The sequence below is a fragment of the Bos grunniens genome, chromosome 11, assembly GCF_055505025.1.
Source record: "Bos grunniens cultivar Pamir isolate PY7600 chromosome 11, Bosgru_T2T1.0, whole genome shotgun sequence".
Classification (NCBI taxonomy): Eukaryota; Metazoa; Chordata; class Mammalia; order Artiodactyla; family Bovidae; genus Bos; species Bos grunniens.
This window is the reverse complement of record NC_141175.1, coordinates 44,108,833-44,135,306: the sequence shown is the minus strand read 5'-3', so window position 1 is coordinate 44,135,306 and position 26,474 is coordinate 44,108,833. Positions and strand designations below refer to the sequence as shown.

General features: G+C 43.7%; 1 protein-coding gene and 1 non-coding gene across 16 annotated transcripts in view; both read right to left on the bottom strand.

Annotated features, from left to right (window-relative positions):
• The window catches only part of SPRED2 (sprouty related EVH1 domain containing 2), a 127,414-nt gene that overhangs the window by 7,426 nt on the left and 93,514 nt on the right, over positions 1 to 26,474 (bottom strand). For all 15 annotated transcript variants that reach the window (XM_086326316.1, XM_086326310.1, XM_086326319.1 and 12 more), the window contains 2 exons: positions 19,199 to 19,367; positions 16,537 to 16,601 (listed from right to left, as the gene is read on the bottom strand). In XM_086326316.1, the coding sequence (XP_086182442.1) occupies positions 16,537 to 16,601; positions 19,199 to 19,367 (234 nt within the window). The remainder of the gene's footprint in view (positions 1 to 16,536; positions 16,602 to 19,198; positions 19,368 to 26,474) is intronic.
• Positions 5,131 to 5,203, bottom strand: TRNAV-UAC (transfer RNA valine (anticodon UAC)). Its single transcript has one exon. It is a non-coding gene; the product is annotated as a tRNA-Val (tRNA).

Below are 26,474 nucleotides of genomic sequence, written 5' to 3'. Positions count from 1 at the left end.
GCACTGGGTTCATCCGTTGGGTGCACTTTCTTTTTTGTCACTGCCGATCCCTTTTCTGGGGCAGCCTTCCACCTGCACCACATTCCTGGCCTCTCTCTTGTCCCTTTCAGTCCTCTCCACAGCAGGTAGAGTGGAACAGGGTGTTCAGAGCCTGCTACTTCTCTCCTCTGCCTCTTGGGAGCCACCCAACTGGCAAACAGCATGTGCTGGCAACCTTGCTTGGGACTGTGTGGTCTCCTTGGAAGGTTGAGGGCCCACCCACTATGGGGAGGGTATGGAGACCCAGCACATGAGTGCCTGGTAGGGCAGGTCTGTCTAATCTCAGGGTCCAGTCCTGGGATGTCCACTTCCTGCAGATGTAAGCTGGGACTCACATCATCAGTAATAAAGGGTCTCTTCACTTTTTTTCTCAATTGGTTTAGAACCCTGATAGGAAAGAGTTGCTACTTACCCCTCAAATCCCGGAAACTGAAACAGACCAAACCGAGACACATAGAATTTTTACTTCCTTTCAAATTCAGGTCCGTCCTCTCTCACCCACCCTCTTTCCTTATGTGTTTGGAGGTACTGCTGCCCTCTTTAACACATGAGTGGTTGCAAGTTGACAGTACAACAAAGCATACAACCCTTCACAGTCTCACACTATGTGAAGGCTTATGATGCGCCAGGCACTGGCTACACTGGCTACCTACACCACCAGTGCAGGTAAAATACTGTCTCCACGTCATACACAGGAACACAGACACCTGAAGAAATTCGGGATCCTGCCAACTATGGCAAGCAACCACTGGCAGAGCGGGACTGAAACGCAGCCCCCGTCCGCCAAGCCCAGGGGGATCTCCGTGCAGCGCACTGCGGCTTATCAAGCCCAGGAGAGCCACCTGCTCTGTGTTCATCTTGTGAGCTTAACACAAGTACAACACTTCCGAGTAAGACGACGTGCCCTGATTTATACAGACCCAGGTGGTAACGGGTGGTGTCTCAGAATACAAAGGTTTCTACAGATCTCAGTAAATACTTTCTGAATGAGTAGATAAGGGCCTTTCTGTATGATTCAAATCCAAGGGTTAAACTCTTATCCAATACCCACGTGACAGCCACATCTTAGGTTAGAAGCTACCTCAGCATTAAACATGGTAATACGCACTTGGCATTTAGTTCTCAGAAACCCAGTTCACACATCACAGTCACCTCTGTGTTAGTCACCTGTTTACCTCAATCCACCCTGTTTTCTGTGACCTGTGTCCAGGTTAACAATGTATGGAAAGTCATTCTGAGAAATGAGGCATACCCAGTACTTCCTAGTCATCTTCAGCCAATCCGATGCCTCCTTCTGATGCTCCCAGCCTTCCTCCCCAGCCTGGACCAGCCTCTTCCCATTGCAGAGTCAAGTGCAAAGTTTCCTGGACCATTTTCTGACAATTCAGAGAACGTGAGACTGAGAAAGGCCTTTCGACATCTCCTAATCTGATGACAAATCTCTACAGAGGAGCTGGGAGGCCAGAAGACTGAGGCGGGCTATCAGTTCACTGCCTCGCTCGCCTGACTGCTCTGAGCTAAAGCATGCAGAAGAGGCTCCATCGGAAGCTGAGGCTTATTCCATATCTGTGATATCAGATAAATCTTGTCAAGAGGCAAGTGTCTACCAGCAAAAGGAATGTATTATTAGGCTATTTCCAAGAAAAGGCAAGAGGGAAAACCTTTCACCATACGCACCTCTGGACGAATGCCCCTGTTCTCTACTTGTGGAAAAAAGCAGCCACTGGACTGTGCACATACGCACCTCAACAAGCCAGATTCTAGAACATGCCTGCCACTTGTGTGCACAAGCTCATGACACCCACCCACCTACTAATCCGAGAGCTTCACCTTCAACCTGGAAATACTGGCTGCTGTTTTCAACTCGCCTTCCTGGTGGGGCGGGGGAAATCTCTGAAGTGCTGTAGGTGTGAGCTCAAGAAGAACAAAAGCAGAGGTCCTCTGTGCTTGGGGACCTCAGCCTGCTTAGTGGGCTGGCTTTGGTGCAGGCTTCCTGAGTCAGAGCGGTGAGAAACAGCCTTTGATGCCACCCACTGTGAACACGGCCAGACACTGCCATGGGGTGCCACCTACTTGTGGGAGGTCCTGGGCAACATGAAAGTGTGAGCACAACCACTGCTACCTCCGTGTGTGCTGCCAGAAAACCTTGCCTCTGGGTCCGGGTGTGACTCCAGCTCAGTGTCAAAGCCTGCTATTAAAGATGTGTCCGATTAAGAGGCCTGTAACCTAATACGAAGCACCGAACAACAGAAATGCAAGGGAATGTCATAATGCTAAATATCATGGTCTCAATCCAGGCAGACTAGATTTGAATCAATTCTCTGCTAATTCTAAGTTGTCTGATTTTGGACAAGGTGACCTCTAACTCCAGTTTTCACATCTGTAAAATGGAGCTAAAATTGTCCTCAGGGTAACTGTAAAAACAAAATGAGATTAATTGTTTCCATTTTCTAAACAGTTACTACTGATTTTATAAAAAATCAGTGATCCTGTGATCCGGTCCCCTTGCTTAACTCCTTATAAAAGTTCAAGTGTTTTATCCAGTGATTCTCTGGGTTTTTCTAAGCAAATTCCTATCACCCACAAAAGACAGTCTGGTCTCCTTTCCAATATTTTTAACTGCTTGTTTATTGTATCTTTGCCAAGGTTTCCAGCATGATGTGGAAAAACAGAATGGCTCTTGCTGTCTTGAACTTGACTTTGATGGGACAACTTCTAACAATTCTCTATTGTATATAACGTTTCCAGATAACTGGAGTGGCTATAAAGTTCCAAAGTCTCTCTGTATTCAAGATTGCAAAGTGTGTGTGCTCAGTCGTGTCCAACTCTTTGTGACCGTATGGACTGTAGCCCACCAGACCCCTCTGTCCATGGAATTCTCTTTTCAACCCAGGGGCCAAACCTGCGTCTCCCTGCACTGGCGGTGGATTCTTTATCGTTGAGCCACTGGGGAAGCCCAGATTGCTATGGATTGTCACCAGAATGTACTGGATGTAATCAGATGGTTCTTCTGTGTCTATTGAGACGACTATGGTCTTTCACCTTTGTCTCATTAATATAAGCTTTTTTAATATTAACCGTCTTTGCATGCCTGGGATATCTACTTTACTGGTCTTTTATTAAGTTTGTTTTACAAATATTTCATGTGATTTGGTAACATTTTACTTTAAAACTTTACATCTACATTCATAAGTGAGTTTGACTCCGGTTTTTCTCTACTTGAATTCTTCTTGCCCATTTTTACAGCAGGGTTATGCAAGTCCTGCAAATTGAGCTAGGCAGTGTTCCACTGTTTTCTATATTTTGGGGAGTTCTTTTTTTAAAATAATTGAAGTATAGATGAATTACAATATTGTGTTAGTTTCATGTGTACAGCAAAGTGATTCAGACACATATATATTTTGTCAGATTATTTTCCATTATAGGTTATCAAAAAATATTGACTATGGTTCCTTGTGCTACAAAGTATATCCTTCTCGCTTATCTATTTTATGTATGGGAGTTATGTTTTTAACCACCTAAATTTAGTCCTCCTTTTAAGGGGTATACCTTTGACTACATTTTCAAATTTTTCTATGGTTATAGAAAAACATGTATTTTGAGTAGTAAGTTTTGCGTGGCCTGGTTCTAAAGCCCTCTAACAAGGCAGTAAGACAAGACTTTAACAAGGAAACACAGGAGGCTGAGAAAAGAAAGGGAAGGGAGGTGGAAGCAAGAGTCAGAGGGTATAGACATGAAAGAGTGGGTGCCGGGAACCTCCACGTAATAAAGAGAGATGCGACCAGCCCGGCCAAGTCCACACTGGTAGCAGAAACACTGGAAGGCTGGCAACCATTCATTTTCTTCTCCTTCTTGGGGATGGAGACAAATGGGATGAATGCCACCTCCAGAGAGGCAAGCACACAAGTCCAGCCACCTCATCCTCCCTGTGTCCTCAGAAGCACATGAGCTGTTGTGAACACACAGCGGGCGGAGCCGAGCCTGCTCCGAGCAGCTGCTTCTGGAGGGTGACAGGCCTATGTGTTTTGAATAAGGCACAGAAAATAAAGCGAAGGCACTGCTTAAGAAGCCAATTTGCGTCATCCAGGAATCATACAGAAACGTTAAGCAAAAATAGCACTTCTCGGAGAGAACTGGGGAACCTTGACTCCAGGCCAGGCGAGGACGTATGTCTCGGGATAGTTGTTGAAGCTCTGTGGGCCTCTGTCCTCGGGTGTAAAGTAAGGAGTTGCCCTGGATGATCTCCAAGGTTTCTTTGAGCTCTGAAAATTGTATGTGTGATCCTTCTGCCTTCCTCCTCAGAACGTTACAGAGGAGTTTGGCTAAGACTATTGCTTAGTTGATGAAGAGCCACAGGATGTGTGTCAACTGCTGCTGCTGCTGCTAAGTCGCTTCAGTCGTGTCCAACTCTGTGCGACCCCATAGATGGCAGCCCACCAGGCCTTGTCGTCCCTGGGATTCTCCAGGCAAGAACACTGGAGTGGGTTGCCATTTCCTCCTCCAATGCATGAAAGTGAAAAGTGAAAGTGAAGTCACTCAGTTGTGTCTGACTCTTAGTGACCCCATGGACTGCAGCCTGGTAGTCCTCCGTCCTACCAGGCTCCTCCGTCCATGGGATTTTCCAGGCAGGAGTACTGGAGTGGGTTGCCATTGCCTTCTACAGCTCAATAAAAAAACAAGAAGTCATCGCCACAGGGGAAAGAAAAGCTGCAGGACTGATTCAGATTAATAAAAGCAGGACTCTGCCCGGTCTTATAGGAGAAGGCAATGGCACCCCACTCCAGTACTCTTGCATGGAAAATCCCATGGACGGAGGAGCCTGGTGGGCTGCAGTCCATGGGGTCGCTAAGAGTCGTACACAGCTAAGCGACTTCACTTTGACTTTTCACTTTCATGCATTGGAGGAGGAAATGGCAACCCACTCCAGTGTTCTTGCCTGGAGAATCCCAGGGATGGGGGAGCCTGGTGGGCTTCCGTCTATGGGGTCACACAGAGTCGGACACGACTGAAGCCACTTAGCAGCAGCAGCAGCCCTGTCTTATAGATGATTTATTTATTTATTTTTTGGCCTCCTGGCTTGGGGGATCTTAGTTCCCTGACCAGGGATTGAACCTGGTCCCTCTGCAGTGTAAGCGCAGAATCCTAACCACTGGATCACCAGGGAATTCCAGATAGTTTGAATTTTTAAAGATGGCTAACTTGTAGTTCGGAGAAGGCAATGGCACCCCACTCCAGTACTCTTGCCTGGAAAATCCCATGGACAGAGGAGCCTGGTGGGCTTCAGTCCATGGGGTCGCTAATTGACTTTTCACTTTCATGCACTGGAGAAGGAAATGGCAACCCACTCCAGTGTTCTTGCCTGGAGAATCCCAGGGACAGGGGAGCTTGGTGGGCTGCCGTCTATGGGGTCGCACAGAGTCGGACACGACTGAAGTGACTTAGCGGCAACTAGTAGTTATGACCCTAATTTGTGTTATTTTTATTGCAGCTTACCACCAAAATGTAGTTCAGCCACTGATGCCACCAAAGCAATATTCAGAATTCTTCCTATTGCAAGGGTTTCCATTTTATTTATACACATGAGCATTTGAAATTGAAAGTGTGAAAGTGTTAGTAGCTCAGCCGTGTGCAAACCTTTTCGACCCCTCATGGACTCTAGCCTACCAGGCTCCTCTGTCCCTGGAATTCTCCAGGTAAGAATATTGGAGTGGGTAGCCATTCCCTTCTCCAGAGGGTCTTCCCAACCCAGGGACTGAACCCTGGTCTCCTGCATTGCCAGCAGATTCTTCACCGTCTCCACCTTGGATGGGGAGGTGGCACTGATCACATGGAACTCTGGGCAGCTATTGCCTCTCAGGAGACAGTAAAGTGGATGGATGCGGGTGTCAAGAGGCTGCTAGCTCAGGTGATCTGGGGTTGAACAAAGCAAGCCTTTCCACTCAGTAGCTATTAGAATGGCAGGCCTATCTATGGTCTTTTTCCCTCTGGTAAATAGAACGTCCCCCATTCTGTCAACAGGTCTTTGGGAACAGACAGCACTGGCTCACCTGTCCTCAGGGCTTACACTGGTTCCAGGTGTTCTCTTTCGAAGAGGCAAGTAGAGCAGGAAACTGGGCTAGCTAGCAGGCAGTGTGGTCTGAGAGGGGCAGCTGGTGGGGGGAGAGGAGATGACTCTGTCCTAGACTCTAAGACATTATCCCATCCAGGACCCAGAGGAAAAAGTGGGCATTTGTCAATTGTGAAACAAAACCAACAAAACCAAAATTCCCACACATTAAAAAAAAAAAGTTTTATGTTTCTAAATTTTGAAGTTAGGTAAAATATTGACATGAAAGGAAAGGACTCTCAAACCCACAGCTTAGTTTCACTGGCAGGGCTGTGAGCAGGAAGTGGGTTTTGGGTAACCTTGAGCATGTACTCTGCATGAATTAATAAAATGAAAATAGTAGTATATTACTATCCACAGCTTAAACAGATGAGATGGTACATGTGTAAGCAAAGACAGACACAAGCTGGTGGGCTAGCAAAGTGCCTCTGCCCTTCCTGAGATTGGGAGCATTTCAAAGCTTTTGTTTGAGCCTTAGACATTTCAATGCTTTAATTTAGCCACTATAGGTATTACATGTTGAATAAAAGATCCTCCTCTTACTATGCAATGTGAGCTTGATAATTATTGGCATTCAGAAGATAAAGCAGCTCTCATCTGTCTTCTGAGAACTTCCATGCCATCCTATGCAGGGCTGGGTCTTAGCCAGCAGCATTTATGGGACGCTGTTCCCTGGTGTCAGTCACAAAGCATAGCTGTTTTTCCCCCCAAAACATTTTTGCTTTTCTTAAGATACCACCATACATTAGTTTTACTAGTTAAACTTTGTAGAATTAATTTACATTTTCAACCTATTTTCTCCTTTACTTATTCTCTCCCTACCCCACTCTATCCCAGTCCCTTAATTCCAAGGGTAGAAACAACAGTTTTGATCAACTGATTTTCTAAAATGAGACTGGGGCTCCCAGGAGGGCATAGCAGAACCCCACATCACACTGAAGAGTCAGCTGAGGTTTGGAGCCAACGCACTAGTTGCAAAGTCCATTTTAGGTGGCTTTTTGGCAATGATGAGAATATGGTATATTTAATACATGTGAAATCTACTGAAACTTATTGAATAAATATTTCCCTTTCTCAACGTTCTCTGAAAGGCAGCAAGCAGATCTGGAGTTTGCATTCTACGTGAACAAAGGATGGGGCTGGGTACAAGTTGCTTCACCTCTTCAAGTCTTGGTAACTTTATCTGCAGAAATGGAAGTGTCAAAAATGTTTAGAATCCCAGCCTCTCCCCAGCCTCTGAACTCTGCCTAAGCAGGAGTCACATATGCCCTTTCCAGACTTCCCTGGTGGTACGGTGGATAGGAATCCACCTGCCAATGCAGGAGACACAGGTTCTATCCCTGGTCTGGGAAGATGCCACATGTGGAGCAGCCAAGCCCATGCGCTGCACCTAGAGCCTGTGCTCTGCAACGAGAGAAGCTGGAGCACTACAAGGAAGAGGAGTCCCCCGAGGTGCGACCAGAGAAAGCCCAAGTGCAGCAATGAAGACCCAGTGCAAAGAGAAAAATTAAAAAAATAAGTAACTAACCGCCCCCACCCCCCACCGAAATCCCCTTAGAAAAACAGAAAACAAACCCCATTTAGTACAAAATTGGTAGATTTGCCTTTGGATTTCATGTGTGTTGGGGACGGATTAAGTGGAAAACAAACTCGAGAAAAGGAAAGTTCTGTGGCATTCTGCACTCTTCTGCTTCTGTTAAGTAAAAGCTTGACATTTACAAAATTCCACAAATTTATTTTTTCTACTTAATCAAGAATGAAAATAACCACTACTTGCAAAGACTCAAAAGCTCACCTAGGACAAAAAAAAAAAAAAACAACCCTGCTGCTTCACACTATGGTTTCAACTAGTTCTAGTCATCGGAGAAGGCGATGGCACCCCACTCCAGTACTCTTGCCTGGAAAATCCCATGGACGGAGAAGCCTGGTAGGCTGCAGTACATGGGGTCGCTGAGGGTCGGACACGACTGAGCGACTTCACTTTCACTCTTCACTTTCATGCATTGGAGAAGGAAATGGCAACCCGCTCCAGTGTTCTTGCCTGGAGAATCCCAGGGACGGGGGAGCCTGGTGGGCTGCCGTCTATGGGGTCGCACAGAGTCGGACACGACTGAAGCGACTTAGCAGCAGCAGCAGTAGCAGTTCTAGTCATGCTTTAGAAACACCTGGGGTGGGCAGAAGGGGTTGGAGATGTCATTAGGAGCAAGTGCTCTGAAGAGCCAGAAAGTAATCAGATGCAGCTGGTAATAAACAGGATGTCACCAGTTCAAGCATAGGGCACAAGGAAGAACTACATTTTCCAGTCTCAGCAAACACGTGGCTAAAAGCTGATGATGCTGTAAAAGACATTTTTCCTACACGAAGGAGGACTGCCTACCTGAGAAATTAAAGGATGATGAGACAATGCAAATATAACCAGCCTTTCTTAACTGGGTTCTAGGAGAGAATTCCAACCCACACAAGATGCTGTGAATGACTCTTCCCAATGCCGCAAAGGACCGTACACAGTTAGTGCTATTCTGGGTGCACAGAAGAGAAGGTAATTCATTACAGATGATGGATGCTGTAAAGTGAGGAATCCCTATGGAGAAGGGCTGCCCAAATCCAGCAGCTATCCTGAGGTGAGAGAATAAACCGAAGCCTTTTTTAGGGTATGCCTTCCTATTGCTATTCTGGGGACTTTGGGGCTGTAACACTTGCTCAGGCTTCAAGTCTGTCATATGGATGTGCCACATGGGGCACTGGTCACATATTTATTCTCTTATCTCTTCTCCCCTTTCCAACTTGGGTCCAAGAGAAACCTAAAACTTCACTCTTGTATAAGGACGATGTATAAAAAATAGGACAGCTGAAAAACCATAAATATAATTATTCAACAGAGGAAGAGAAAAATGGTAGTGATGAATGGGAACGCTGAGGAGATGGTGTTCACTGCTCCTCTGCTGTGAACTAGCTGTGTCATCTCAGGCAGGTCCTCCATCTGACACGGAGTGGCTTCCATGACTGTGTCTACAAAATGGGGCCAATCTTACTTTGTCTGCCAGAAGGAAGGAGGCTGACTTATCTGATGTGAACTCAAAATCCCTTTCAATTCCAAGACCTAGAATTCTGAGGAGCTGGCATGTCTACAGCTGTTCTCGCCTCCCCGCAAGCCAAACGTTTCCAGCTAACTCACATCAGTTCTCTTACTTTTCATGTGTCATTAGGACACACTGCTTCCTAACACAAGGCAGAAAAAACAGTGGGGAGGAGCAGAACACCGAGAGCACAGAACTCAACCTCTGCTGTGTATCTTCAGTCCCTTTAGCCCCCAGAAGGGAAAATCAGGGCTTCTGTAGCTAATCAGGATTACTGGATTCTCCCTTCTCCCTTGACTACATGCCCCCCCTTTCCTGAGAAAACTCCCTCTCATTTTCCTTTTTAAAAATGTCTCCAAATGGCCATCATCAAAAAATCTACAAACAATAAATGCTGGAGAGGGTGTGGAGAAAAGTGAACCTTTTTGTACCGTCGATGGGAATGTAAATTGATATAGCTACTATGGCAGTTCCTTAAAAAATGAATAATAAAACTACCATATGACCCAGGAATCCCAGCTCTCAGCATATACCCTGAGAAAACAATAACTGAAAATGACACACATACCCCAGTGTTCATTGCAGTACTGTTTACAACAGTTAGGACACGGAGCAACCTACATGTCCATCGACAGATGAAGGGATAAAGAAGCTGTAGTACATATAGACGATGGAACATTACTCAGCCATAAAAAGGAACACATTTGAGTCAGTTAAAGTGAGGTGGATGAACCTAGAGCCTGTTATACAGAGTGAAGCAAGCCAGAAAGAGAAAAACACATATTGTATATTAAGGCATATATATGAAATCTAGAAATATGGTACTGATGAACTTATTTACAAGGCAGGAATACATACAGAGACACAGAGAACAGACTTGTGGGCACAGCGGGGAGAGGAGAGGGTGGGACGAATCGAGAGAGTGGCGCTGAAACATACATTGCCATATGTAAAACAGAGAGCGAGCGGGAAGCTGCTGTGTACCACAGGGAGCTCAAGCAATGCCCTGTGACAACCCAGAGGGGTGGCAGGGGGGTTCAGGAGGGAAGGGACATATGTATACTTTTGGCTGATTCATGATGTTATAAAGCAATTATCCTCCAATTGAAAATAAATTTAAAAAATCAGTACATGTGTATCACTTAATACCTCAAATAGCAGTCTTGCCCCTCTCCAAGTGAGACAGCTTCTCACGCCCCAGAGAAATAAACCCAATTCTTGTGGTTCTGTCTTCTTGCATTTCTCTCCATCTTTTCAATGGCATCTTATTATACTCCTCATTCTTGATTTGCAGATTGGGATATTATTTAAGACCTTCTTATTATGGAAGATGAGGACTTAGCTATTTTATACACCCCCAAGTATCTTTCTATAAAGCAAATATTTCCCTAATCCCCCAGCTTTAGAGCCAGAATCCAACCACTCAGCACAATGACAGCTGAGGCACCGACAGCACTTGACCACAGATTCTCAGTGAGCCTGCTCTGAAGTCCGTGTGCCCTGCAGCTGCATTCTCCCAAGATGGTATTAAAATTCTCCCTGTCTAGCTATGAAGATGCTAGTAACATTCAGAAGTGATTTTAGAGCTCTGTGGCAGTAAAGAAACCACCAGGTTTCAATGGACCAAAGCCTACAAAATAGGAATTTAGAAAATTGTTCATTAAATGACCATAAAACCCAGAGCCTCTCTAGTTCTATACAGTCCATTTTCTCTACTCATTCTCTCCCCATCTTCATTGAGCCCCTTCCCCAAGGGCTCCAAACCCTCTGGCCCCAGAGGCTTCGACTGAAGGGATCTGGGTGGCCAGCCCCAGGCTGCGGAGCGAATCAGCTTGGCCCCTCCAAGGCACCACACTGCTCATCTCTCAAGTTCATGGGGGCCTTCTCCACAAGATACACTAGAGCATGTCTCCCCCACAAGACAAAAGCAATGAGAGGGAACAGAACTGAAGGTCCTTCCATGCTGTCCCTCTCAAGGATCCTGGTTCTGAAGAGAGAAAGCCGTCTGCCAGGGGCACGGATGGGAGTATGCTGACTCTCAGTGATGCCTCCAAATGCCCACTGCAGACTGCTAGCCCTTGTTGTCATTGCTTTATATTCTTTGCATGACTCATAAATCTGCATCACGTGACTCAGGCATCGGAATCCACGCACCACCCCCCCCCCCACCTCATCCATATTTAATGCCTAGCCAGCTAGGTATTTCTGTTCACCTGGATGGATTACAGTAACTGAGGTCTGCCAGGGAGGAGAGATGATGGGGCTGGATGGTAGGTGACAAGGAGCATTAACAGCCAAAGGGTGAGACTGGGTGGTGATGCTCAAACCTCGCCTCCTAGCTGTGGACGCAACAGAAAACACGGCAAGAAAAATATGACATAAAGCTACTGAAAATCCCTCAAAACCACCAACTGAAATGGCAACCCACTCCAGTATTGCCTGGGAAATGCCATGGACAGAGGAGCCCGGCAGGCTATAGTCCATGGGGTCGCAATGAGTTGGACACGACTGAAATGACTAAGTATGCAGGATAACAAGCCAATGAACACTTTGGCCATCAGATGCAAAGAGCCGACTCATTGGAACACATGGATGCATGTTACATGTTGGTGGAGAAGTTGTTGGGCTTGGGAGCTCAAAAAGCATGGGCTGATGCTTTTTGAAAGCCGACTCTTTCCCTGATATGGGAAAAGACTGAAGGCAAGAGGAGAAAGGGGTGGCAGAGGATGAAATGGTTAGATAGCATCACTGACTCAATGGACATGAGTCTGAGCAAACTCTTGGAGATAGTGAAGTCAGAGAAGTCTGATGTGCTACAGTCCATGGGGTTACAAAGTGCTGGACATGACTTAGCAACTGAGTAACAACAGTGAATAAAATATGAAACCCTGTGATTGTTATACAGTATATTGGGGTTCAGATCACCCATTTATTGAGCACCTATACAGCCAAGCCTTATAGGGTTACAGAGACTGTAACGATGAATAACCTGCTTTGAGCTAAATAAAGTTACTTGTTCAGCAGATAAAATGTGAAAGTCAAAAAAGAACCAGGCTTTTAAGTAGCAAGAGAGGGATAAACAAGAATGCTATAGGATTTGAAAGAAGAGAAAACAATCATAATTGGTTGAGGGTGAAACAGTAAGACACATGGATGGATAAACAGTCCAAGACCCAGAAAATCAGAGCAGTTGCTAATCTGGAGTCTCTGGTGGTGGCTCCGTCGGCAAAGATGTGGACACACACCAGGCTGGTGGCAGGAGGGGCGTGGGAGGACTGTAAAGGCAACTAGCAACGCATGGGCAGTTACGTGTGTGTCTGCACGCACGTTCACACATGCTGAGCTGGATGTTAATTTCACGTGGAGGACCTGCAACATGGTTCTACCATCCTGAGAAGACAGGCTGGTTTAGGGGCTGGGAGTCAGGAAACTGTGAGCAGAGACAGCCATGCTTTTTGAGCACCCAAGCCCAGCAACCTCTCCACCGGGGGGGTTTGGGGTTGCCCCCTCCTCCATGTCATCCTCCAACATATAACATGCATCCCTGTGTTGTTCAGTGTCCTATTTTCCTCCTGGTCCCAAGGAATGCCTTGGAATAGAGGGAACCCTTGGCTCCAGCAGCACAAACAGAGATCTCCTTCTGGTTCCTTCCTCTGAAGGTTTTCTCCTATACACACTATTCTCTTAGAAATTCTCCTTCTGGCTCATCGTAAGTTGTAAGAGGGTCTATCACCACTTATACTCTTTCTAAATGAGTTCAAAGTCCTAATCCCTGTCTTACCCACATCAGCTTTGCTGCTGCTGCTAAGTCACTTCAGTCGTGTCCGACTCTGTGTGACCCCATAGACGGCAGCCCACCAGGCTCCGCCATCCCTGGGATTCTCCAGGCAAGAACACTGGCGTGGGTTGCCATTTCCTTCTCCAATGCATGAAAGTGAAAAGTCAAAGTGAAGTCACTCAGTCATGTCCAACCCTCAGCGACCCCATGGACTGCAGTCCACCAGGCTCCTCCGTCCATGGGATTTTCTAGGCAAAAGTACTGGAGTGGGGTGCCACTGCCTTCTCCGACCGACATCAGCTTTAGAATGCAACAAACCTCGGGAAGCCGTAGCCTCTATAGGTGTTAACCTGGCTGCTCACTTCCACGGCTCCAGCTTTTAGAGACATCCCTGACTTCTTAGGACAAAAAGTCTCATGACAGGGAACTTGTGAACAAACAGGAAACCTGGTGTGTCAGCCCCTGACGACCCTCCCAGCCTTACACGGGATGTTGCTAATGGTCACTGGCCTCGTGGCTGGGCTTGTCTTGGGGAAGGGAGGTACTGTTATTAAGAGGCCCCTGTGTGTAAACAAGTGGAATGAAGGTAAGGACTGTGTACGGCAGGGCCCACAGGGAATACAATGAAGCTGGCTTCTCCCGCCGTGAGTTTCCAACTGCCAGGAAACAGCAGGGCAGTTCCTACATGTCCTTCCAGGCGTTCGGCATTACCCTGAACAGCACGTCGATTCCCTGTGGATTAAAGGACAAAGCCAGCAGGGATGCCGGCTTCTATGGCCCCAGTCCCTCTTGCCCGCTCCCGCTTCCATAAATCACGCTGGCAGGTAGCTGGGAAGCAGCTGTGGATGACAGGGTTGCTCTGGAGCACAGGAAGCCACCTTTTAACCCGCCTGCTGTTGTTTGTCTCTCAAACGTGACAAAGGAACAGATGTAAGCAACATGCCAACTGTTGAGAGGATCTGCTTGGAGCGCTATAGGAAGCCTGTTCAGAGTGCATCACACCAGCCGCTCCACGGAGGCACAACTGAGTTCATTTCCTGACGCTCAGCCCCCAACTGCCACCGACAAGCACTCTCTGCTCATGCCAGGTTGGGGTCTGCAATGCTTACACTACTCACCACGTACAGCCTGCTGCCGCCTTCACCCCACACCCCGAAGCCCCTTCCCAGCCCTGTTCCAACACCATCGAAGTCCAGCCTCAGCTCCCAGGGGTCTTCTCTGACCCCCAGGCCCCATCCTGGGCCAGAGCATTTAACAGTCTGTGCCGGTTTCTAAGCCTCTCACAGGGCCATATCCTCCCTGTCCAAACCACCTGGTTACCTCCATGAGGGATGGAGGCGGGTTCACCCACCTCTGTCTTCCCAGAGTTGCGTTTTTTAAATCACTAGTTGCAGGATGAATGGGTCAGGAATCATGTTTACAGGATTGCAACTAGTATTTAAAATACTAAATTAAAAGAGACACGTGTACCCCAATGTTCATCGCAGCACTGTTTATAATAGCCAAGACATGGAAGCAACCTAGATGTCCATCAGCAGATGAATGGATAAGAAAGCTGTGGTACATATACACAATGGAGTATTACTCAGCCATTAAAAAGAATACATTTGAATCAGTTCTAATGAGGTGGATGAAACTGGAGCCTATTATACAGAGTGAAGTAAGCCAGAAGGAAAAACATAAATACAGTATACTAACGCATATATATGGAATTTAGAAAGATGGTAACAATAACCCGGTGTACGAGACAGCAAAAGAGACACTGATGTATAAAACAGTCTTATGGACTCTGTGGGAGAGGGAGAGGGTGGGAAGATTTGGGAGAATGGCAATGAAACATGTAAAATATCATGTAGGAAACGAGTTGCCAGTCCAGGTTCGATGCATGATGCTGGATGCTTGGGGCTGGTGCACTGGGACGGCCCAGAGGGATGGTATGGGGAGGGAGGAGGGAGGAGGGTTCGGGATGGGGAACACATGTATACCTGTGGCGGATTCATTTTGATATTTGGCAAAACTAATACAATTATGTAAAGTTTAAAAATAAAATAAAATTAGAGAAAAAAAAAAAACTTATAAAGTTGAAAAAAAATAAAATAAAATACTAAATTAAAAAACAGCTTATAAAAGATACTTTTGGGACAACTAAGGAATTATTGGGGAACTATTAGGGGATAATATGAAATTCCTATTAATTTTCTTAGGTCCAGTTACGATGTTGTGTAGGAGAATATCTCGGAGAAGGCAATGGCACCCCACTCCAGTACTCTTGCCTGGAAAATCCCATGGACAGAGGAGCCTGGTAGGCTGCAGTCCATGGGGTCGCTAAGAGTCGGACACGACTGAAGCGACTTCACTTTGACTTTTCACTTTCATGCATTGGAGAAGGAAATGGCAACCCACTCCAGTGTTCTTGCCTGGAGAATCCCAGGGACGGGAGAGCCTGGTGGGCTGCCCTCTATGGGGTCGCACAGAGTTGGACACGACTGAAGTGACTTAGCAGCAGAAGAATATCTTATTCTTTAAGAGATGCATGCTCAAGTTATTTAGAGGTGACTTACTTTCAACTGGATCAACAGAAAAAATACCTGTGTGCAAGCTGACACATACGCAGAGATAAGGCAAACAGGGTAAAACATTATCACTGCCGACTCTAGATACAGAGTCTACAGGCTTTCACTGTACTAGGCTTTAAATTTTCCTGTGTGCTTGAAAAGTTTAATAATGAAACAGAAGAAAATGAAAAAGAAGAGGGAAAAATCAGAATGCAGGGCATGAAATATGATCTGGTTTGGGGTGTCTACTGGATGTGTATCCTAGGTGACAATTTAAATGTATTTCCTCCTTTGCATCAAGGCCCAGACTCTGAAATGCTGCCCTGCAGTTCCTCACTGCACCAAGCACATGGCAGGTGCACTCTGAACTGTTTAACTTCTAGAAGCACAGAATTTTAGTGAAGGGGCAAGCTGAGAAATCATTTAGTCTCCAGTTACATCCCATTAACGCCAGCTATGTCAAAATATCCAAGCCATTTCCTGCCTTAGCACATTTGGCCCTAACCTCAACTCAGCCTTCAGGACTCTTATCAGATATTTAATCACTCATCAGGAAGGCTGCTCCCCTGCCCCCTCCATGCCAGGGAGGTGGTTAGTGGAAGACTCTAAGAGTAGGGTGCCAGTTGTTGCAGCGTGCCGGGGACCGAAGTATGTCTTCTGTGGGACTAAGGACTTTCAGTGCTAAAATTAGGACAGTCCCAGGCAAACCAGGTTGGCTGTTCACCCTAAATGTGAAGGAAGACTGGGAGAGGGCCTTGAACAGATCCAGGAAGGTGGACACCATATGCCTTGTAGCATCATGGGAACACGAGCGGCTAGAACAAATTCAGGGCAGCGAAATTAAGACGAGACAGAGATCTCCCTGACAACATCCCAACAGCAGCAACAAATGCCAAATTGCCAAGTGTCTCTCATGCCCCTAAACAGAACCTCTGATTATTCACCAACTCATGTGGAAAGCAAAAGACCATGGGAACTTACTGTAAAAACGTCATCATCACCAAGCTCAGCCTCATTGTGGATGGTGGAAGATGATGTTGTGGAGCCTAAAAAAGACACAAAAACCACAAAAAAGTGTTTCCAAAGAGGATAAGTCAAAGCCACTCATTTAAAGAAACCACATCCTTAAAGAAACTACTCCTTTCATATGTGGATCACCAGCAGAAATGTTACTTGGGAATTAAATGCTTTAATTTTAAAATATAATTTATTTATCCATTTATGGCTGCACTGGGTCTTTTTTACTACATGTGGACTTTCTCTAGCTGTGGCGAGCAGGGGCCTATTCTTTGTTGCGATGCATGGGCTTCTCACTGGTGGCTTTTCCTGTGCAACACAGACTCTACGTGTGGGCTTCAGCAGTTGTGGTGCTCGGGCTCAGATGCTCCACGGCACGTGGAATCTTCCTGGACCAGGGATAGAACCTGTGTCCCTTGCATTATCAGGCACATTCTTAACCACTGTACCACTAGGGAAGTCCTTACATACTTTTAACTTGCTCTTCTTTAATTGATTCTAGCCAGCATGTTTCCTAAATGAACTTTGCTTACTGTTGTTCCCAAATCGATCCCTCAAACGTCCTCACTGATCAGTAGAGAACAGGCACATGGAGAGGCGCCGAGGAGGTGGTGCTCAGAGAGCCTACCCCCAGCTCTGAAGGACCCCCTGACCGCTAAGCACTGGACGGAGAAGCCCAGGTTAGACCTGCCACAATTGCACTGTGAAACTGGACTTGGATCTCTGGGCTTTTCATTTACCCACAAAGGGACATGAACTAAAGAGCTAGTACGGTCACCTCCTCTTCTGAAATTTAGACACTATAAACCCCAGACTGTGGGAGAAGCGACCTTCTAAACTGGTACCTGGGCAAAAAGGCTTTTTTCTTGCAGTACTGGCAGTGAGTTTTGCAGGTCAACATTTAGGATAATGTCAAAAAAACACAAAAACCCAGTTTATTCTATCAGGGAATGAAATGGTTATTTACAGTTCAACTGATTTATTTGTTCATTTCTTTCTTCATTCTGGTAGGCAAATCATGTAACTTCTTCCTTTTTCTCCTAATAGCACCCCATTTATGTGGATCAAATTAACTAACCCTGTTAATGGCCAAAAAGGGAAAACATGCTTAAATTTGCATAAGTGACAGAGTACCAAAAGAGAAATTCAGTCTGTATCATCTCCTTTTTCTTGGTTAGGCCTTATGAAATGCACGTTTAGAGAGTATTTTGCTATTAACATAAAATTGAACTCCAAAGACTTGATCAGAAAGGGATGAGAAATATTTAAATTCCCAATGAAGGCTCAGAGGAGAAAAAACAAGTTCCATAATACCATGTGTGCAGTTTCTATTGCTCTGAGACTCTTAGATCTCTACTATTTGAGTCACTCTAGTCCATCAATGTTTAAAGCAAGTTTGATAGAACAGAGCTAGGTAGAAAGTATGAGAAAAAATTAAGAGAACCAAATTTTGTGTGTGGCTTCAGTGATTAAGCACATGGATATAGTACAAACTTCTCTCAGTAATACAGGAGTGGGCTTCCCTGATAGCCCAGTGGCTAAGACTCTGTGCTCCCAATGCAGCAGGGCCGGGTTTGATCCCTGGTAAGGGAACTAAATCCCACATGCTGCAACTAAGACACAACACAGCCAAATAAATAAATAAAAGAAAATAATACAGGAGCTATTTTCTCATCTAAACATTTAAAAGCTATGTTTAATAATAAGATTTTAAATATTATGCACTTGTGTCAGACTTATGGTGTACACACTGGTTTCTACTCATTTTGTCCACCCCCCGTGGTTGTAGTTCTCAGATTCATTGTTCCAGCTAGAATTGTCTCCCTGATGATTTTAAGAGATTTTTTTTTGAGACCTGCTTTTCTCTCCTCCCCCAAATGAAGAAAATGACTTTAGAAAACATTTCTCTCTTATACACATGAAATACATATTCTTTTGTGATGAATCTAACCAATTCTGAATATGGCTTTACTGTGCCTTGCTTGATACTTCTTTGTTCACAGGTTGGCTATGACACCTTGAAACTTCTGATTTGATAACTGAATGTGTCGAAATGGAGAATTTGTGTGTTTGCATCTGTGGACACTCGAAAAGCCCCTGAGAACTGACTGCCCGAGAGCCTTTCAGGCCATGATTAAATGCCACACAGTGTCCACCAGCTGCTTACTCACAGACTAAGGAGTCACAGATTCCTTCTCCTTTCCAGTGGCAGCCGCACCCCTGGGTCCTCGTTACACAACAGTGGGAAGGCCTACAGCCTCTTCTGGGCCCATTAGAATCCATTCTCCACCTCTGGACCAAGACAGGTTGCACCCAAGCTTTTTTCTCAGGAAAAGGTGAAATATATCAAAAAGGCATTTACATGGATGTCAGAACTTGTCTTTCCGGAGCAGTCTAAAAAACCAGTTGGAATCACTCATTATTCTGAAATCCATTTCCTTCTCCGCTGCACTGTCACTTAAAATATTTTTCTCCTTTGGATGTTCCTACAGTTTTGACCTCAACCAACCTGGCCTCTAGCCCTCCTGCAAATAATCCACAAATATGTGATGGCAGACAACTGGGATTAAAAAGAACCTGGAAACTTCCCACAGACCCACTGAGAATGCAGTGATCAATTCAATACCTTCTATTAGGTCTTCGATTGCTTTCCTCACTCCCCTGTCAAAGGCTCGAGCGTCAGCAGGGCTTTGGAAAGTAAGTCCAAACTTCCTATTGTCGACCTTCCAATGATGAAAGGTTGGGTTGGCTTTGGTGTAGACCAAGTCCTTTCTCACATAGCATTCCAATACCACCTGGAGGATTGAAACACACAGGTGGGTTACTTTTTAAATAGTCACGATGCTGTCTGCTTATAAAAATCTAACTAGGAATGACTGTTTTTGATGGCAACTGATGACCCCCCGTGCCCACTGCCTTCGTGCATCTGTGAAGGCTTCTTAGAAGAAGGCTTTCCCTGCCTCTGTTGAGCATCCACTCATTGCTGCTCCCCCCATCCCCACCTTGGTGGTCCTTGCTGTATTGCTCTGCTCCTTAACCATGCTCTACATTTCTCCAGCCCCTAGCTGGGGGTGGAGGGGTGGAGTGGGGTGGAGTGGGGCTCTAAGCTGAGGCCCAGTCTTGGGGCTTTGCTCTATTCTAGGCTGACTGCTTTTCCCTCAGGGCCTTTGTATTCATGACTCTCAGTCCTCCTTCTCTTGTCCTAATGCCCTTTCTCAGTGACCTCAAATTCAACAAGCTGGGAAAATAACTAACTTGCTCTGAAATTGCTGCCCTTAGTTTCCTATGCCAGCTTCTTATCTAGCAATGCCAACCTCTGTTAATTTTCTCTGGCTTGAATCTCCATGGTTTCCTTTTGCCTCTTCTGCTTGTTCTATCCCCTGTTTATGTTAAACACCAAGTACATTTCATTTTCCCTTCAGTATATTTTGTATCAACCCTGGTTCAATTGCTACCACCCTGATCTAAGGTCTCTAATAAACCTTTTATCTGGATTATTAGAACATTCTAGCAATCTAGTCTCAGAACTGCCTTTTCACTAGGCTATGACTTGGAGGAGATTGTCTCAGACCTTTGATCTTTTTATCTCTAAAGCGGAAATAACATCAACATTATCAATGAGAACATATACACGAACATGCTCTGCAAATACTGAACAGTGAGGAACCTGAAGGGTTGTACGTACTTACCAGGATATTGCATCATGTTTTTCTACTCTTTTACTTCAGTTTTTATCACCTTCACAATTTAGTACTTGATTTCATATTATTTTCTAAGAGTTTCATGTGCTTTAGTCTTGTTCCTTTAACTAGACTGTAAAAAGATCAAGATGTCTTATAAAATAACTCCCTCTATGTACAGAGTGCTACTGCTGGCAAAGATATCAGAGTTCAATATTACAGAATAAAAGAGGCATTGAAATCATGTGAATGTAAACTCTATTCTTTATTCATGGATAGCTCCAAAATACCAACAATATTTATTTCTATAGTTTCATTATGTATATATCAGATGATTTCACTAAGTTTTACCAGCTTTGATCTTGTTCAGCAAAGTTCTACATTTAATGAGATACTATTACTTTTATACTAAGTGAAAGAGTGAAATTAATAAAAATTAGAGAATATCTTTAAATGAATAAAATTTCAAGAATACACCTAAGCAAACAGGAATTAAGTATTGCCTAATAAATGTTCTCTAACTTAATAGATGAAAATAATAGTCAAACTGGCCTATCCAAGCATCGCAAGCAGTTAACTTTATTCCATTGTGTTGAAGGAAGACAATGGTCCCCTCACACAGTTCTATTTATGATTAAATTGCTTATTATGGCCATTTTCCCCTAAGAATAGCGCAATGATTAAATGTCAGCCCAGCCCCATTCCAAATTGGGGAAATCCAAATAACCAAGGCTTTAGCTAACAAATGTTATCTATTTTAGAATTTAATAGTCTCAATGCAAAATCTCAAAATAAACTTTTTTGTAAAAACAAACATTTCCAGTTTCTCCATATTTTTATGGCGAAAAAGTTAGTCTTTCGTTGACATTTTCTGAGTTTAAGATTATCCCAAAGGTACATTTTCCTAGAGAAGTGTAATAAATTCTTAGAAAAGTAAAGTTTAGCCACCTAAACTATGTGGGAAGAGGGATGGGGAAGAGACCAGATACCATCTCTTTATCCTCTTAAATCTCTTTATCCTCTTCAACAAAATTATATCATTATATATCTATGTAAGTTTAATGACAAAAATGATTAACATTCAAATGCTGTAATCTTCATAACAGGTATAACCCCTTAGTGAAGTTTTGGCATAATAGGTATTAATCCTCTAAAATGAAGTTTGGGAATTTGACTAAAACTTGAGAAAGGGTTTTAAAAATGGCTTTTTCAATGAGAGGCATGGGGAGAAAAATAAGTGATTATATATTCTTGTTGAAGGTATTTCATCCCTCATTTGATGCCTTCTGAACTGTATCTGTTGCATTTGACAATAAAAAATTACATTAATCTTCACCTGAATTCATAGAGTTGGCTTTATTTTAGAGCACCTGCTTTCATTAAAATCTAAGCACATGCAAGAAAATGCAAATACAGTTCCTAATAAGCACTCTTGGATGGGAGAGAGGTTTTTAACAAAATTTCTTTGTCTTGTCCCTTCCAGCAAATATCATTTTGCTGTTTCACAATCTGTGATGAAAGTAAATAACCTTCTAGATGATGAACCAAACAATACATTTTGTGAAACTTGTGGTCATTTAGTTGGATTAAAATGAAATAGTCACTGGTGTTCCTTTATTTTTTTCTTCCATTTTAAAAAATCTTACTAGCCTGTGAAGTGGAGAAGGAAATGACAACCCACTCCAGTATTCTTGCCTAGAGAATCCTGTGGACAGAGGAGCCTGGTGGGCTGCCGTCTATGGGGTCGCACAGAATTGGACACGACTGAAGCGACTTAGCATGCATGCATGCACTGGAGAAGGAAATAGCAACCAACTCTAGTGTTCTTGCCTGGAGAATCCCAGGGACGGAGGAGCCTGGTGGGCTACTGTCTATGGGGTCACACAGAGTCAGACACGACTGAAGCGACTTAGCAGAAGCAGCCTGCGAAGGGGCCTTCCCAGGCGGCGCTAGTGGTAAAGAACCCGCCTGCAGGTGCAGGCGACACAGGAATCACGGGTTCGATCCCTGGGTCAGGAAGATCCCCTGGAGAAGGGCATGGCAACCCACTCCAGTATTCTTGCCTAGAGAATCCCCATGGACAGAGGAGCCTGGAGGGCTACACTCTATAGGGTCTCAAAAAGAATCCATACTGTAGAAGGTTCAATATAGCGGAGTCCATGAAGGTTCCATTCTTGCTCAGCTCTCTGTCTGTCCCCTCGACACCTCTCTACCTCCAGAGCTGCCCACTGACAGTATGAGAACTACCTTAGTTCCCTTCCTGCAGCTTCTTTATGTACTCACATAAGTTTGTGTGTGTGAGTCTGTTTAAATGTAGCCACACCTATACACTGGTCTTCAATTTGCCTTTTCCTCAAAAATATGTCTCAGAGATACAGGAAGGTAAAAAAGGACTCTGTTTAGTGGCTGCGTAATATTCCTCAGAACAGATATATGAGAATTATTTTGCCATTCTCCATACTAATGGGCATTCAAGGTCATTTCTAACTAGTCACTTTTAAAGACAATGCTGAAATGAACATTCTTGAACATGTTCTCAAAGTTTGGTATTTGGGCTCTTGGGAGCCTTCCCTCTACAACCCCAGGTCCTTTCAAGGGGTTCAGGATGGCATAACTATTTTCATATATTAACACATTTTTGCTTTTCCATTGTGCTGCCAGCCCTGCTAATGCTGCAAAAGGAACGGTGGGTAAAACTGTTGTGCTGAGGCTCAATCAAAGCCCGGCAGTGGCACCAAACAGTACCAAAGCCACCGGATTCACCACTGGCACACACAGTGGAAAAAAGCCAGTTTTATGTAGGGTTGTCCTTGATGAACCAGTTAAAAATGACTGAAATCATGACCCAAGAATACACATCTTTCATTTTGTGTGATGAAATGGATGTACATGTAACTGGATTCTCCTATCTGTGTCCACACTTGATCTGCTGTAATATGTTGCTTTGGTTGAAGCAGAAGAAACTCGGGCTTTGCACAAATGCACAGTTGGAAAGGGAAGAGTATCTCTCACAGCCTTTTTACTTCCGCTGTGTATGGAAGAGTGATGACTATCTCAAGGAAAACGTGCGTAACTGCTGCCGTTGGGAGTTGAACTAACTGCTTTTCTCATGAATCATCGGGTTTACTTGAAAGAGCAACCTACAGATGAACTATGGTTATTCAGACTTGGGTACTTTTTTTGAAGATGAACACAGTGAACCTGTCACCTCAAGGAAAGCAAGGAGGTATTTTTTGACAATAATAAAATTTGAACTTTCAAGTGAAAATTAGAATTTTGGACAGCTTGGCAATACTTAAAAAGACTTTTCTAATGATATTAGTGGTGATATTAAGAAATGTGATTTTTTTTTGATACTGTAGACTTAAGTATATCAACATTTGGAAGATCTGTGTAACTCAGTAAACCATTATTTTCCAAATGACCAATGCATGATGTTACAAAATCAGGAATGAGTAAAAGATTGATGCAAAGAGAAAGGTGAATCAGTGGATTTTAATGTAATAAGAGTCTGAAAAGGTTTCAGAGTCTGCATTTAAGAAACTACTACAAACTGAGTTTTGGTTTAGATCGAAGTGTTAATATATCAGTAATGATCTGAAAAGGCTATTAAAATAGTTCTACATCTTCCAACTGCATATCTGTGTGAGGCTGGATTTTCTTCATATACTTCAGTCAAAACAACATATTACAACAGACTGAAAGCAAGAGTAGATATTAGAATCCAGCTATCTTCTACTAGGTTAGATATTAAAGAGCTCTGCAGAAATGCAAAGCAATGCTATTCTTCTAATCATTTTTTTTTTCCTGGAAAATAGCTATATAGTTATTTGCCAGAAACAATGTCATTTATGCTAACCCTACTGTTTAAGATTTTTAACAATTTCAGTTTTAATTGCTAGTGTGGTAAATAGTAGTAGCTTATAGCCTATCAGACAAAAGCATTTTAGGGTCCTCAATAAATTTTTAGAAAGTAAAAGGATTCTGAGGCCAAAAATGTCTGAGAACTGCAGCTATCTATAAAGCTTGGTAAGTCTATTTCCATAGGATAGGGTTTAGATGTAGAATTGCCAAGTGAAAAGGAATACACATTTAAAATTAATATCCTGCCAAATTGCCTTTCAAATAGTTTTGCCAGCTGGAACTCCCACTAAATGTGTGTGGGAGTGCTCACAGACCTGCACTGGAATGATCAACCTTTTAGATTCTGTGATTAATCTTCATAAGGTAGTTTCTCATAGGATTCATTTAAGAAGTAAAAGCATCTAATCCATCAAAATAAGATTCAACTCAGCAATTTTTAATTTGCATATAACTTCTCAGGAAAACTTGACTGTCTCCAACTTAGAAAAAGTAACAACTGTGTGAATGAATACTTGGAACACAGACTTTTCCCATAGAAACAATGGCATCAACACAAGTTCACAGGTGTCAACACAAAATTCAAATAACAATAACAAAAACCAATGTGCTGAATTCTAGAACTGCACTACCTTGGAAAATCTATTGACAACACGGTTTCTACCAGAGACAGTACTTCATGTTCTGGTTGGAATACCAAGAACTCTGATACTATCCATTCTCTGTATTTCCAAAATGATCTCCATCTTCTCCTTGCCTTTCCACTGCTGAGGGCGGGGGTGGGGGGGTGGGGAGTGTCCTTCAACAACCTGTCCTGTTTGCACAGCTTCCAGGAGTATTCATACCCTCCAGTGGGCAGAAGTGCTGCATTATGGAAGCTGGAGGCCAAAGAATGAGTCATCATTTGACCAAAAGCGTGTGTGTGTGTGTGTGTGTGTGTGTGTGTGTGTGTGTGTGTTAGGAGTCCAGAATTTACCAGCACGTGAAACTGGAAAGTTTCATGTGAAACGGGGAAGTGAGGGATGGAAAGATGAAAGAGCACACCTAGGTGTGCGGGGGTCTGACTTAACTAGTGACAAAATTTATAAAAGTCCCAAAGTGTAGAGTCACAGAACGTAAAGGGGACAAGACGAGGGAGGGAGTGATGGAGAAACACAACAGGAGGGGATGAAGCATACAGTCCTTGTGCAACAGCCAACACACAACAGAAGCTGGTCCACAGCCAGGACTGCCTTCTTCCCATGCCGAGCTGGAATGGAGGGACCAAGATTTAGCTTCACAATGAAATGGTCCAAGAGCTGTCTCTAATGATTACATGCCCAAAGACTGGGGAAGTGGATTCTTTCCTGGAGCACTGAGTTTCCCACTACAAACTGGAAATAATAGTGTCCTTCTCCTTTAGAATGTGGCAGGAATGTAACTGAGATTATTTACATAAAGGGCTTCAAACGAAACTGTAGAACTTTACAATAATTATGTTCAAGCCAGTGATAAGAAACAAGTTTATAAATGTATCTATAAAATGAAGGGGCTGAATTATTAATAGACAATCTAAAGGCTATTTCAGGTTGACATATTCTAATGACAAACCACAGAAATACCAGGAAAAAACAGACCTAAAAACATAGAACTGTTCAGGTTAGATAATCTGCTAACATAAAAGTAGTTAACAATAAAAATAAAAAGGAAAAAGTGAAAAAAATTTTTCTATCAAAATTTTTGTAGGAAAACAACACCAACTAAAATAAAAAAGGCAAGCAACAGATTATAAAAATATCTGCAGTAAAAATGGCAGATGAAGATGATTATCTTTGTTATACTTGGAGGGCATACATATCAAGGAGAATAGTCAGGCCCCAAAAAGTAAATATGCAAAGGACATTGACAGATAATTCACAGTGTTTAACAGAAAAACATTTGCTCTTATTGCTGATCAAAAATAAGATACCACAGTTATCCTAATCAAATTGGTAAAGATTTAAAATATCTGAGAAAATTCTCATATATGGTGGTAACAGCTCTTTGTATAAGTATCAAAAACCATAAAAATTTGACCTCCCCGCAGATTATTACAAGTAGACAGCAAGTGTGGAAAATGCAGGTAGATAAATACAGGGGTAAGGGGGAGGGAGACAATCTTAATATTTGACACTAAGGAGATCATCAAATAAACAACAGAACATCAACCTGATACCAGCAACATGGAAAATTTCTGATGAGATATATAAAACTGTTTATGAGCTCTGATTACAGCTAGGTAAAAGTAAAAATATGCACAAAGGGGAAAAACTATACCAAAGGGTTAAAGGTGGCTGTGCACATGTGACTTTGGCTCAGTTTGGGTTCAGGGTGTTAGTCACT